Below are 13,016 nucleotides of genomic sequence, written 5' to 3'. Positions count from 1 at the left end.
AGGTTCTTATGTTATATATAAATCAAAGCAAGGGAACTAGTACTTTGTCTTTAACTTTCCATCTGAGTAAGGGAATGGTAATATAACCACCCTATCAGGTCACGGTTCTGTACTGTAATTCGGATCACGTTTCCCTGGATATCTGATTTTCTGATTCCCATAAACCATGATCCCTTGCAAAAGTAAGACTCAAAATGTTCATTTTGTTTAAGGAATGGAAAAATCCATCAACTTGTTTCGTCTCCAAGGTATCAAAAATTTTAGTTACTATCCAGAATTTTGCATCCTCGGTGCATAAATAAAGGTTAGCATCGCATGTTTGTAATTATTTTATTATTACATGTATACCGCTTGAAGAATTGGTACATTCATACATTGTATAATTTACAGTTCTATGCAAACAAGAATTATAATCAATCTCTTTTCAAACATACACTACTAATTTAATTACCTTACAACAGCTCTCTTTTATTTCAAACTAATCAAATTAAATTCATTAATATTAACTTCCTTATTTATGAAATTTGATATTGAAAATTGAAATTTATCAAATATAATATCATATTTATGCAGTATGCTTTCCATCAATGAAACATACATGTACATTATCGTACAACTATATGACATATCAATTGTACAATAATAATCGTACTTGAACCTTCTCTATACTTTTATTTATACAGACATAATAATAAAATGTATTTCTTTGATTTTCAGCACGGGGTTCCAGCTGTTAACGAAAAAAAAATGATATAGAAATTTATGCTTTGATTTACTGTACAATTATTATCACCAGTTGTTACATGTAGTATATAGTTACTACAGAGAATACGCCAGTTTCCTCAAATAAACTTCAATTATATGTATAGTACTCTACAGTATAGTGCATTTTACCATTACATAAATAGTGCTGACTTAGTGTTATAATTTAATTTTTAGAACTTCTAAATCCCTGTAATTTAAGACACCTCTTTCAAGAATGGTAAAGAACACAATAATATAAAGCTTGAGTGAAATTCATTTTACCATTGCTTAACTGACTATTAAGAGTACGTGTTTTAAGGTGTAATGTCCTTCTGATAAGAGAGATAACTTTCTAAGGAAATTATTCACAGCAATCCAATGTTACCAGAGTTTAATAAAGAGGACCATTATATAGTCAATTTAATCAAATCTGAATTATGTTACAAATATTAAATATTGTTTACTATTGCCAATATTTGTATAAATTACTTATAATAGTTTACCTAAAATATTTATACTCAGTTCTATAATTAAAATTTTAAATTGAGATATTTCTATCTCTTAACATATAATTCTTTAATTGTTTCAAGAATTTTAGATGCAGAATTTTTATTATCAATTAATAATTTTTTCTCTTAAAAATATTTTGAAGAAAGATGGAAATGTAGATGGAAAGATAACTCTTGCAGATGGATGCATTTTTGTTTACTAGCATGGAAAACAATGTGATATTCTCATATAAAACGCAACGCTTCATTGTTTCCTTATATGAATTAAATACATGTAGGTATGACAGTAAATATCATTTTCATATATGCCTCATATTTTTAATTTTATGTTGAGATAAAAAATGTTGATCTTTCTATTCACTATATCAGATTTTCTTCATATCATGATTAGACATGGTATCAATTTCTGAAAAAAGTAAGCAACGCTTCATCCTCACACTATTTTCCAATTGAATCTAATGCTTTTGTTGTTGATGAAAATCAATGTTGGGAATTTAAAAAAAAATGGTGAAATTGAGAGCAGAGGGATATTCACCTTAATGGGGATTTGTCTGTGTTCTAGAAAACGTCAAAAACCTCAAAGTCACACACCTTCGACAATGACTAAAGAAGACGTAATAATACCAAGGCTGTCAGATACAGATTAACGTCTACTAGTTAATTTATGACAAACTGGATTTTTTTGAGGGGCAAGTGACAGAATGCTTAAAATAGATACTAGTAAGCTATAAAAAAAAAAGTCCTTATAGATGTTACATGTACTCGTACTTTGTGCCCTGTGGCTTAAAAATGATCTTCACTAATTTTTATGGTGAAAATAGCAGAAAAGACAAATAGATTTTTTATGCAATATGTCTTTCTAGTTCAATATGTTTCAATTAAGACCATCCTGAAATATCTCTTAAAAAAACAATCTTAAAAAATAACCGTAGTTTACTTTAGTATCAAAGTCTCCAATATGGCTAATCAATGTTTTACTTTATACATGTACCAAATCAAAGAATTTCTACGATGTATTTTAAAATGGATGTACATGTATTTCATTTTCTATAATATATATATATATATATATATATATATATATATATATATATATATATATATATATATATATATATATATATATATATATATATATATATATATATATATATAAAATTATATATATTTAAACGAAATATAACTTTTAATTAGTATATTCACATATTCTTTTCAAAAGCTACATTATTGGTGTGGATTTTAAATGAAGGCTCTAAAAGCTCTAGAGCAAAGATTCATAACAAAGCAAAATATTAAAAGTATGTTCGTTTGTTTGTTTGCTTGTTGTTTAACGTCCCTCGAGAATTTTTCACTCATATGGAGACGCCACCACAGTGGAGGGCTGCAATTTTATACCTATACTCGGCACTTAGGTTCATTGAACAGTGAGGGATCTTTTTCGTACCAACACCTACTGCGACACAAGACATTGTTTTACAAGGTCTCCGAAGGGACAGTGACCACATCCCGCAGTGGATTTGAACCCGCGACGTAAAGATCAGCTCCTTACTCCGCGACTCTAAAGCAGAGGCTCTACCACTGAGCCACGCGGGATATCTACGTACCCGTACAGTACTATTAATAAACTTTGGTTAACTATGGTTGAACTAAGCTGTTGATAGTATCGGTATGTGATAAAGTTCTTTTTAAAAATGATTACTATATCCATACGTAGCGTAATCATTGTTGGCACCAGGCCCGTAGGAAGCAATTTCAGTTTGGGGGGGCACAGCCAAACATTTTTCAGTTGACAGTTGAGGGGGCACTACCAAAAATTTTCTGACAAGCAAAAAAAAAAAAAAAAAAAAAAGGTCATCAGGCGGCTTTATTGAGGGGGCACATGCTTATAGTATCTATGTTTACTATAGTAATCTATATATCGACAAAATTATTGGGGGGGCACGGCCCCCCCGGTTCCTACGGCCATGGTTGCTATATGTATTTGTATGAAATGAAATGAAATTAAAATCCAGGCAATGCTCCCAACTTAATAAAAAGGTGAATAAAAGTCGACATTACCGTGAAAGAGAAGAGGCCTTATTCTGTTGACGGCACAAGGGTTTTATTGCTGAAAAGATAACACGATAATTACATCCTTTGTTGATTGATTAGGCCCCGCTCTGCGGGTGCCCTATATGATCAGTCTGTCCGTCCGAGATCTCTTGTCCGAAGCATATCTTCTCTCTCCTTGGCCCAATCTGGCTCATATTTCACCCACAAAGTGTCTTTGGGTAAAGGGTGTGCAGTGATCTTGAACCATGTTTCTAGGTCTAAGGTCAATGTCATTGCAGAATTATATGAAAAATCCTTGTCCGGAGCATATCTTCTCTCCTCTTGGTCCATTGTGGCTCATACATCACTCACAGAGTGCCACTGGTCAATGGATGTGCAGTGACCTTGAACGAAGTTTTTAGGTCAAGGTCAAATATGTGACCGCGACTGGGAAAAAGGGGCCAGATGAGCAAAAATCAGATTTTGAGTTTTTGTCATTTTTTTAATTCTCATAAAATTTTGTCAAAAAAAAAAACAGAGTCATATCTTAAGTCGTTTTCAAGTTATGACCAGATTTGTTCATTAACCTTTTATTAAGTTATTTTATAAAAAGGCACTTTAAAGTTTCAAAACTCACACTTTTCTTTGATGTGTAAACACAACATTACCGGGGTACTTCCAGTCTAAAACCAGAGAAAAGTAATGACTTAAATATATTTTTTTTAAATAGAAATGGAATAGGAATTCTAGAAGTGTACAGAATTGTAATCATTGTTGTCATGGTAACAAAATAAAGAAGACTTCTTATCATTAACATAATCATATTTACACGAGTTCAAATACATTCGGTGTTTATAAGTTTCATATTTTCATACACATTCTGTGTTCATAAATCTTCAATTTTTAAGGAAGCTTTAAACACTAACATAAACTGTTTTTGGACTTGGAGAAAAATATGTCATATAAAGGTGTGCATATTGAGTTTATCTAGTTCATTTTCATTATAAGGTACCTACCATATTTCCCCTGGAAAAAATGTTCAAAGACAATGAATTCTTAGTGAACAGAAATTACTGATATACTTATTTACATTGGGAAGATACATACAAATAATTTATTCAGTTACTTTATATTGGTCTAATATAATGTTTAGAATACTTTTGTCTAGTACACATTGTGTCTTTCACTGTAGATTCCAGTTTATTCTAATCTTGCATCCAAGGGCAGATCACTCTAACTGCATAAAACTACCCTGGAGTTAGTACTCTTCAGTGTGCAGTGTTTAGAGATTCCTTAAACAATTGGGGAAATAAATACAATAAACTTCCTGAGAAATAAAATGCCCATCACATTGCATAGTACACATAAGAACATGCTAAAACATAGATAAACATGTACATGTACACTCAATATGTACATGTATAATGTGGTGGTGGTACATAACTTCATCACCGCTTTAATACTAAAGAATGAAATTAAATAATCTTATGCAAAGCATAAGGCAATTAGCCAATTATCATATATGGATAAATTACATATTGGCAGATAATTATGAAAGTGTTACTAGGTAAAATGAATAGAAACCTTTTCATGTTACAGCTGTACATTGTAACTTTGTAATTCATGATCACTAAAAGTATGTGTTTTGATAAAGCATGTAAATTGACAATTACACAATGTGAAGAATTTACCATCAGTGAATCACAAATTGCCTTACTTTAAATAAATCATACATGCTCTGATAAAACAATGTTATTTACATGTGTATGACACAATTCATACATATAGAGAACCTGACTTGACCAGATAATATGTAAAACAATCAATCACAACTTTTGTACATATTAAAAAAACATAAATGCTTTGATAAAACACTGTTAAAACATGTACAAAACACGTTAAAAAAAAACACATGTACAGAATTAACCAGAGAACATGTAAATCTTTCCTATAAACTTTAAGCATTAAGGAAAACATGTTTTAATAAACTGCACATAATTAGAAACAGTTCATACATGTTGAAACATGTCACAATTAGTGAATTACAAGCTTAATTTAGTAAAGCCTTTTTCTGCCACCTTTTGGTTTATATTCTTCAATGCATTCTGTCAAGTCTATTTCTTGTTTGGGAACAGTAGGTTTTGGACATATACATTCTTTTGCTGTGTCTGAATAGCAGTGTTCTCTGATGTGGTCAAATAAGTACCATTGTCGAGCAGGTTCAAGGCCTTTAATGGCTGATGGAGAAGGAAGAACACCTGGAATGGGAACTTTACTTTTGCTTTTCAGTAACATGAAAGTGACAGGCTCTGAGGAAGCATTTTCCCGACATCTAATAATTCCTGGATTCTCTGAATCCATGTAGAAATGGTGGTAGCGGGTTAGGTACTTCAGAGGTTTAAAGTACTGTTGTAAATAATTCTTCCATTCATAGAACAGGACAGGATCTTCACCATTGCCTACAACCTGTGGTATATTGTGACCACTTCTACTGGAAGTCCTAACGGATTCTGCTACCTAAAACACAATCATAGGGAAAATATGTTATAAAAGACACCAGAAAAATGAAATAAAATCTCTTATTTTTTAATCATAGAAAGAAAACTTTATCAAACAAATATATTATGACTAGATTATCATAGTATTTTTCATGTACCTGTAAATAAAAGTACCTGTGATATTGTTTCAGCATTGGTGTTTCTCCAGTGCACCTTCCAAATGCCAAAATGCCAGTCTGGCTCAAATTTTGTATGGCCAGCTACCAAAATCGAATATTCTATGGTTCTGTGTAGCCCTGAAGAAAATGTTGAAAACATGATTTCTTTCCTTTCAAGAGATGCATTTGATATATATTGAATTCATGTAAAGTGTTCATTACACTAATAAACTGGTGTACAGAAGTACACAATATTACATAAATTATAACAATAACAGCATCAACCTACCTGTCAACACTCTCCAAAGACCATACCATAACACAACATTGTTTTTATTTTGTCCTGTACAGTTATCAAAGTGAACTTTGAGATCTGTTTCACCATGCCCAAACTTATCAAAGTAATGATGTACCATGCTTGTAACACTGTTAGCTCCTTTCCCAGGATTAGCAGCTTCATCAATAAGATAAAAGGTCTGTTTTCCTGTAAAATAAGCATGTGCATGAATGAAAATAAACAAACAGGTATCCAAATAAATAAATATGTAGTGGTGATAAAGCAATCGCTTAACAAAAATTTCTCTCTGTGGAGTTCTCATTTTAAATTCATGTATCATATAGATATTAAAAATTATAATCATATAAATTAAAATCAAAGATGTTACATGGTAAATGCTAAATTATAGAAGTGTCTTAATAGGGTACCCCCCCCCCCCCCCAAAAAAAAGAAAAAAAACCCCACATATATAATAAAAGGGTAGACTCAGTATATTTTTTGAATATATTATATGCCTTAAATGTAAATGAAATGAGTTAAAATAAATGAAGTGAAAAAAAGGATATACAGATCATGAATATCACCAAAAGGAAAAATATTCCTTAATTAAGACAGTTTTTATGATGAAAATTACCTGATCCTTCAGAGCAGATACCAAAAACATGGCATTTACGAGGGCTTTTGAAGTAGATTGGGCCAACTTGTTGGGCATGGTGTGGAATATGGACCTGCTGAGCATAATCCCAGGAGTAGTGCAAGGTGGTTTGAACTGACTGTGGTGGGTTACCTATTAAAAAATTGAAAGAATTTTGATATATATAAAAGAAAAATCAGCAACAAGACTGGTACAATTTCAGTCTGACAAAGCTGAGATTTAACATATTATTAAAATAACTATTACAAATTACCTGCTTTAGCTCTTCATCACATTTAGAGCATTGAAGTCCATCAGAATTTAATAGAATGTCAAACATGTCATACATGTTTCTGTGCCATTAATGTACATATACATTATGTCCTACATATAATTTTTAATGGGTTACAAATATTTGTTTTGAGAACTTACCTGAATCTTGAAGAGCAATTGGCAATTCCAGAAAATTCTGTTCAGCTAGTTTGACCTGCTCACGATAATAGTCCCTTTGTTCTTTGGCAAGCTGAACATGTTTATTGTACTCTGAAAGTAATTGCTCTTTCTCTTCCTCAGCAAGATTACCACTTTTCGAAATTCTATTTGCAAATTCCTGACATTTCTGACACAAATCAGTACAAGGTTTTGTAATAACTATATTTGGACACAGTTCCTACCATTGCCTTTGAAATGTTCGCAGACTTATGCTTCTGTATTTCATTTCTTTAGCAAGACTTTCATATTCTTGGTGTATGTCTACAGTAGATTTGTCAGATGGTAACAAAAGAACTTGATGATTCTTGTAATTGGGAAGTCTACCTGGTAGAGGTAGGGCATTGTCCGTGGCGAATTTCATCAAAAATGTCTTGATCCTCACTGAATCCTGGTAGCTCAATGCATGTTTTGAAGCTTTACCAGTCCCACCATGAACTCTAGGAGACAGTCCATCAACATCAAGAGAGTGTGCGATTGACTGCAACTTTTTCCTCTCTATACCATGAATAAAACAAAATGTCAATCTACATACCCGTTTTCCTTTGAAGTAGAATTCTTGATAGGGCCGTTCTCTTTCTTTTGTTTTGTGTTTCTTTGCTTGTGTATGAACATCTGAACGGCGATGGGAAAACAGTTCCGCTTTTATAATCAGATCAAGTTCATCCTTGCTGACTTCTTTACAGTGTTCTCGGAATTCGATTGCCGATTCCACGTCAATAACTGTACTGCATGGTTCACCATAGAACTCCCTACATCCACATGTATCACTTCTAAAACGGGCCTGGGCAACATACTCCCGTGTGTCCTCATCTGATGGTTCAATATTTACAAGGTCCACGTCTTCATCATTGTCGGAATCAGATTCAAAGTTTTCGTCAGAACTGCTTTCGTTTTCGATCACATCATTATTTTCATTAAAATACAATTCATCTACAATGTTTAATTCTTCTATGAAACTAATATCTTGGTTATCTAAAATTTCTTGTGGTATAGAACACGTACTTCTTGTCTCCTGACTCATCTTTTCGCTTTAGATTGACCGCCATATTAGATCACCAATGAAAACAAAAGAAGGGGAGTAAATCGGAAACTTCCGTTTCAATATTTTGGCGCTTAATTAAAACCAACGAAAGAAAAAAATATCATTGACAGCTTTTGGATCAGACGACATAGCTGATAATTAAATTACATTGAAAAAACAAACAATTAAATAAGTGAAAAAACAAAACAAAACAAACACGTGTCTAACGTTTTTAGCGCGCCTTGCTTGTAATTATGACGTAAGTTTGATAGCCAATTTCTCATTGTGCCGCATCTGGCCCCTTTTTCCCAGTCGCGGTCACATATAGCCTCTCTGTTTAAATTCTTGTTCGGAGCATATTTTCTCTCTCCTTGGCCCAATCTGGCTCATACTTCACCCACAGAGTGTCTTTGGGTAAAGGATGTGCAGTGACCTTCAACCATGTTTCAATGTCAAGGTCATAGCAGAAATATATGAAAAATCCTTGTCCGGAGCATATCTTCTCTCCTCTTGGTCCAATGTGGCTCACACTTCACTCAGAGTGCCACTGGTCAATGGATGTGCAGTGACCTTGAAAAAAGTTTTTAGGTCAAGGGTCAAGGTCAAAAATAGCCTCTCTATTTAAATTCTTGTCAGGAGCATATTTTCTCTCCCTGGCCCAATGTGGCTTATACTTCACCACAGAGTGTCTTTGGGTAAAGGGTGTGCAGTGACCTTGAACCATGTTTCTAGGTCTAAGGTCAATGTCATAGCAGAATTATATGAAAAATCCTTGTCCGGAGCATATCTTCTCTCCTCCTCAGCATTCGTGATTTTTGTGCCGTTTTTTGATAGAAGGTATTGAGCACTCGTAATTTTCTTGCCATTTTTATTATAACAAGGATAACATAGAAGCTCTTTAGACTCAAACAACACATCCCTTAATAGTACACAAATGTTTCTCTTCAAAATACACCCTTTTCAGCTACCTTACATTTTCATGTCTATTGCTGAAAGCGGGGCCCTTTATGATGCCACCATCTCAATGATATCTAGTTGTATGTTGTTTTATGTCCGATTCGAGAATTTTTCACTCATATAAAGACCGGTAAAGGGCATCAAACTTAGACCTATACTCGAAACTCAGGGCTATTGAGCAATAAGGGTTTTTATCCTGCCAAGATCCGTGACTTTCACTACTAATTCTTGGCGCTTGGCGAAGGTTGCGTCTTAGGTTTGACCGGCGCGACACGGCGAACGAGGATCGAATAGTATTGTAGAAACTTTGTTTTTGTTTACTCTGATAATATTCATGATTTTTTTTCTACATGGAAAAATAATATTCATAATAGATGTACTATTATAATTTTTAGTTAAATAAACTATTAATATAAACATGTTTGTGTTTCCGCATTGTTATATTTGATTAATAATTTAAAGACCGGTAAAGGGCATCAAACTTAGACCTATACTCGAAACTCAGGGCTATTGAGCAATAAGGGTTTTTATCCTGCCAAGACCCGTGACTTTCACTACTAATTCTTGGCGCTTGGCGAAGGTTGCGTCTTAGGTTTGACAGCTTTCTAAGAATAATGTAACAACGACATAATACAGAATGTTTTAAATACTGAAAACACGAGGCTTTTATTTAATCTAAATGTAGGTGTTATAAATCCTCATGAGGGGACACAAATAATGTGAAAGTGATATTTTAAACAGCTTAAGAGTCATAATCTTTTGACAATGGTAAAAAATGGGCTTTAACATTCGATTCTGTAAAATACAGAATTATGGCACTCATAAAAACAAGACAAGGCTGTTTGATTTAAGAAGTCTTGGGGAAGCTTGGAGGTTTTTTGGATTAGAAAAGCTGTTGAAAGTTATTATAGATATTTCACTCTGCCCGGCAGCTTAAGAAATGTATCGTTTTTATTGACTTTTATAATAAAATTCACTGAAAAAGACGAATCTTTTATCAATAATACGATCGAGTAATTTGTCTTAATTAAGAACAATCTTCACAAACTGGTTATGCTCTAAGACTTATAGTTTCAAGTAGGAAATACTTCTACTGTCGTTTTGTAAATTATAATATAAAATTAAAACTTTCATGTTTGATTTAAAAAATTTGCTTATAAAGCAATAATCTCTTTTTATAACATGGATCTTTCTTAAAACATTTTTAGGGAAAACGACAAAATATGTTATAAATTATTTTATGTGGCATTTCAATGTTTCAGACTTGTATGACGTTTTCTGATGAAGCATTAATTTTGTTGTTGCATTCAAGAATATACAGATGACTCGCATGATCTATACGAAAATCGTGTAATAACAACGCAAAAAGCAAATGTTTTAACATTATTTTTATGAAAAAGTAATTCATGCAACCATTATTTGCATGCATCCATGTGCATATCGGACATTTACAAAATAGATACATCGACACATTCATATTGTAAGGTACTTTTGAAATAAACAATGAATGTGAATATAATTCTGTTTTTGTTTTGTTTTTTTTGGCAAAATTGTTGCGTAACGGCGTAGCGCAGAATGGGTTTGACCCCCCCCCCCCCCCCCCGTTATCTATACATCAAGTCATGAGTTCGAATCACGCCGGAGCTTACATAAATTTCACCTTTCCAAACAAATTTAATAAAAGAAATTATGGATATTTATTGAAAATATGACAACAACAAAGAGTTGAGCACTGCTGATACATACAGTACAGGCCACGAGTTTTCCCCGTCGCACGGTGGAAAACACACCGTGTGAAATGCTCTGTGTTACACCGTGTACACGGTGTAGCACGGTGTGTGTGGATTTGAAATACACAGGTAGGCACACCGTGCCGCACCGTGTCTAGAAAAATCCCTGCTAATGCACCCCGTGTCGCACCGTGCCCAAAAAATTCCCTCCGTGCCGCACCGTGTCCATAACATTACAGAGAAAAATAATTTTGTTCTGATAAAATATTTTAAGATTTTAAAACAATTAGCACATTGATTTATATGTAGTGTATAATTATCGTTTTCTAATCTAGAAGACATTACGTGTTCTGAATTGTACTAATGATACATGTAACAGGATTAAATATCAGTAACAGAAAAATTAAATGGAGTTCAATTTACCGTTCGCCCAGAAGTTCATATTTTGTAAAGTTGTTTAGTTACTTTTTAAAATCATTACTTGGATTGAAATTTTTAATGTCTGAAGAATTTAATCCCACGTAATCACGTAACGAAGAAATGACATGATCAGTGTTACATGTGTTATACGATCCGAGCTGCATGTATTTGTTTTAGTGTACAAACCAAGCATTTATATTCTTGTGTAGTGCACATTTATTTTGTAAATCTTATATTATTCTGAATTTATAAGCGAGAATCGAGAGCAAAATTCCTGTGTGCAATAATGTGCGTATTTTTCGTAACAGAATAAATTCTTTACATAAACTAGTAAGTATAAATTCTGTTTTAGAAATCCTTTCAGTGTAAGAATTTAATATGTTTTTTCCTTAATTATGTAAAGAAACAATGTCAGAGAGATAAAGGAGAGAGAGAGAGAGAGATGCTCTTAACCCCCTTTCATTTCACATAAGTCTGAAGAAAAAAAAATCATTTAATTCTTCGTTTAATAATGCCGACGCGTATTTCTACCGACGTTTTTTTTTTCTTTTTATAAACTAGTATTTATGTTTTAAAACCCTTTCAGTGTAAGTATTTTATAAGTTTTTCTTTAATTGAAAAGTGTGTAAAAAAAAAAATTCAGAGAGAGAGAAAGAGAGAGAGATTCTTTTAACCCCCTTTCACATAAATCTGTTAAAAAAAAATAATAATATTAATTCTTCGTTTTATTTACATTACCAAAGTCACGATTAACCATTCTATAATACTATTTAAATTCTGCAACATTGTTTGTTGTTCTTGGTTACACACGAAATCCTCGTGCTACACCTGTCAATCAAAATCGCACGACGCTAGATGGCCCAGAAAGTCTGTTTACACGGAAAGTCTTGTGATTTGAAACATTCTTATGGTCAGTTCCGAGTTCACACCTTTCTTAAAAATATATTGGGACAGAGCCGGAGGGCCGGGGACGCTGTGTGTTTATCACACCTTTCGTCTTTGACCACATCAAGTGTATAACTCACTAAACTGACTTTCAGCGAAATTCATCTACCGAGTTACGCCACCACACGTGTACTTTGGCTTGATTACAAACTTACTTTGTAAATTATTCCTTTTCAGACACATATAAACATGTAACCGGTTAGATTATGGTTGTTTTATTTCAAAATAACGTAACATAAAAAAAAATCTGCAGACTCTCGAAGGGGGGGGGGGTAACGAACGTAATAGCTTGAAAGAGGCCAGGGATTTTACTACATGTAACTATATATTTTTTTTTCTCTAAAACCATGATAATAACTTTACAAAGACTTTGATCATAAGAGAAGCTTTATTCTATGCATGTACATCCCCGAACTACATTCGCTACATGTAATTGATTTTTTTTTTCGCAAGCCGTTCGACACATTTTTCATTAAATAATTTCAGGATAAGGTAATATATGTACAGTATACCAAAACTCGACTTTTTGTGTGTGTGATATATATTTACCTCCATATTTTACAACATTACAGACTGCAATAATCCTTAAATTATCAAAGA

General features: G+C 33.0%; 1 protein-coding gene across 1 annotated transcript; it reads right to left on the bottom strand.

The window, feature by feature from the left end:
- Positions 1-5,339: 5,339 nt before the first annotated feature.
- Positions 5,340-8,364, bottom strand: LOC133178079 (uncharacterized). The gene is made up of 6 exons (XM_061312843.1): positions 7,876-8,364; positions 7,284-7,521; positions 6,852-7,004; positions 6,230-6,424; positions 5,957-6,078; positions 5,340-5,801 (listed from the first exon to the last, which is right to left on the bottom strand). The coding sequence occupies exons 1-6, from the start codon at positions 8,362-8,364 to the stop codon at positions 5,340-5,342; spliced, it is 1,659 nt and encodes a 552-aa protein (XP_061168827.1).
- Between the last annotated feature and the right edge of the window lie 4,652 nt (positions 8,365-13,016).

The sequence above is a fragment of the Saccostrea echinata genome, unplaced genomic scaffold (genome assembly GCF_033153115.1).
Source record: "Saccostrea echinata isolate AGI-Se365-2 ecotype Australia unplaced genomic scaffold, CSIRO_AGI_Sech_v1 ptg000002l, whole genome shotgun sequence".
Lineage (NCBI taxonomy): Eukaryota > Metazoa > Mollusca > Bivalvia > Ostreida > Ostreidae > Saccostrea > Saccostrea echinata.
This window is presented reverse-complemented; position numbering and strand designations above follow the sequence as displayed.

Bases quoted from the DNA above. Each gene is read 5' to 3' on its own strand.
- LOC133178079 (XM_061312843.1), bottom strand. From the start codon at position 8,364: ATGAGTCAGGAGACAAGAAGTACGTGTTCTATACCACAAGAAATTTTA. The intron at 7,522-7,875 runs GTATGTAGATTG...AGGCAATGGTAG, and splicing joins TCTACTTCAAAGGAAAACGG to GAACTGTGTCCAAATATAGT. The intron at 6,425-6,851 runs GTAATTTTCATC...CTTATTTTACAG, and splicing joins TATCTGCTCTGAAGGATCAG to GAAAACAGACCTTTTATCTT.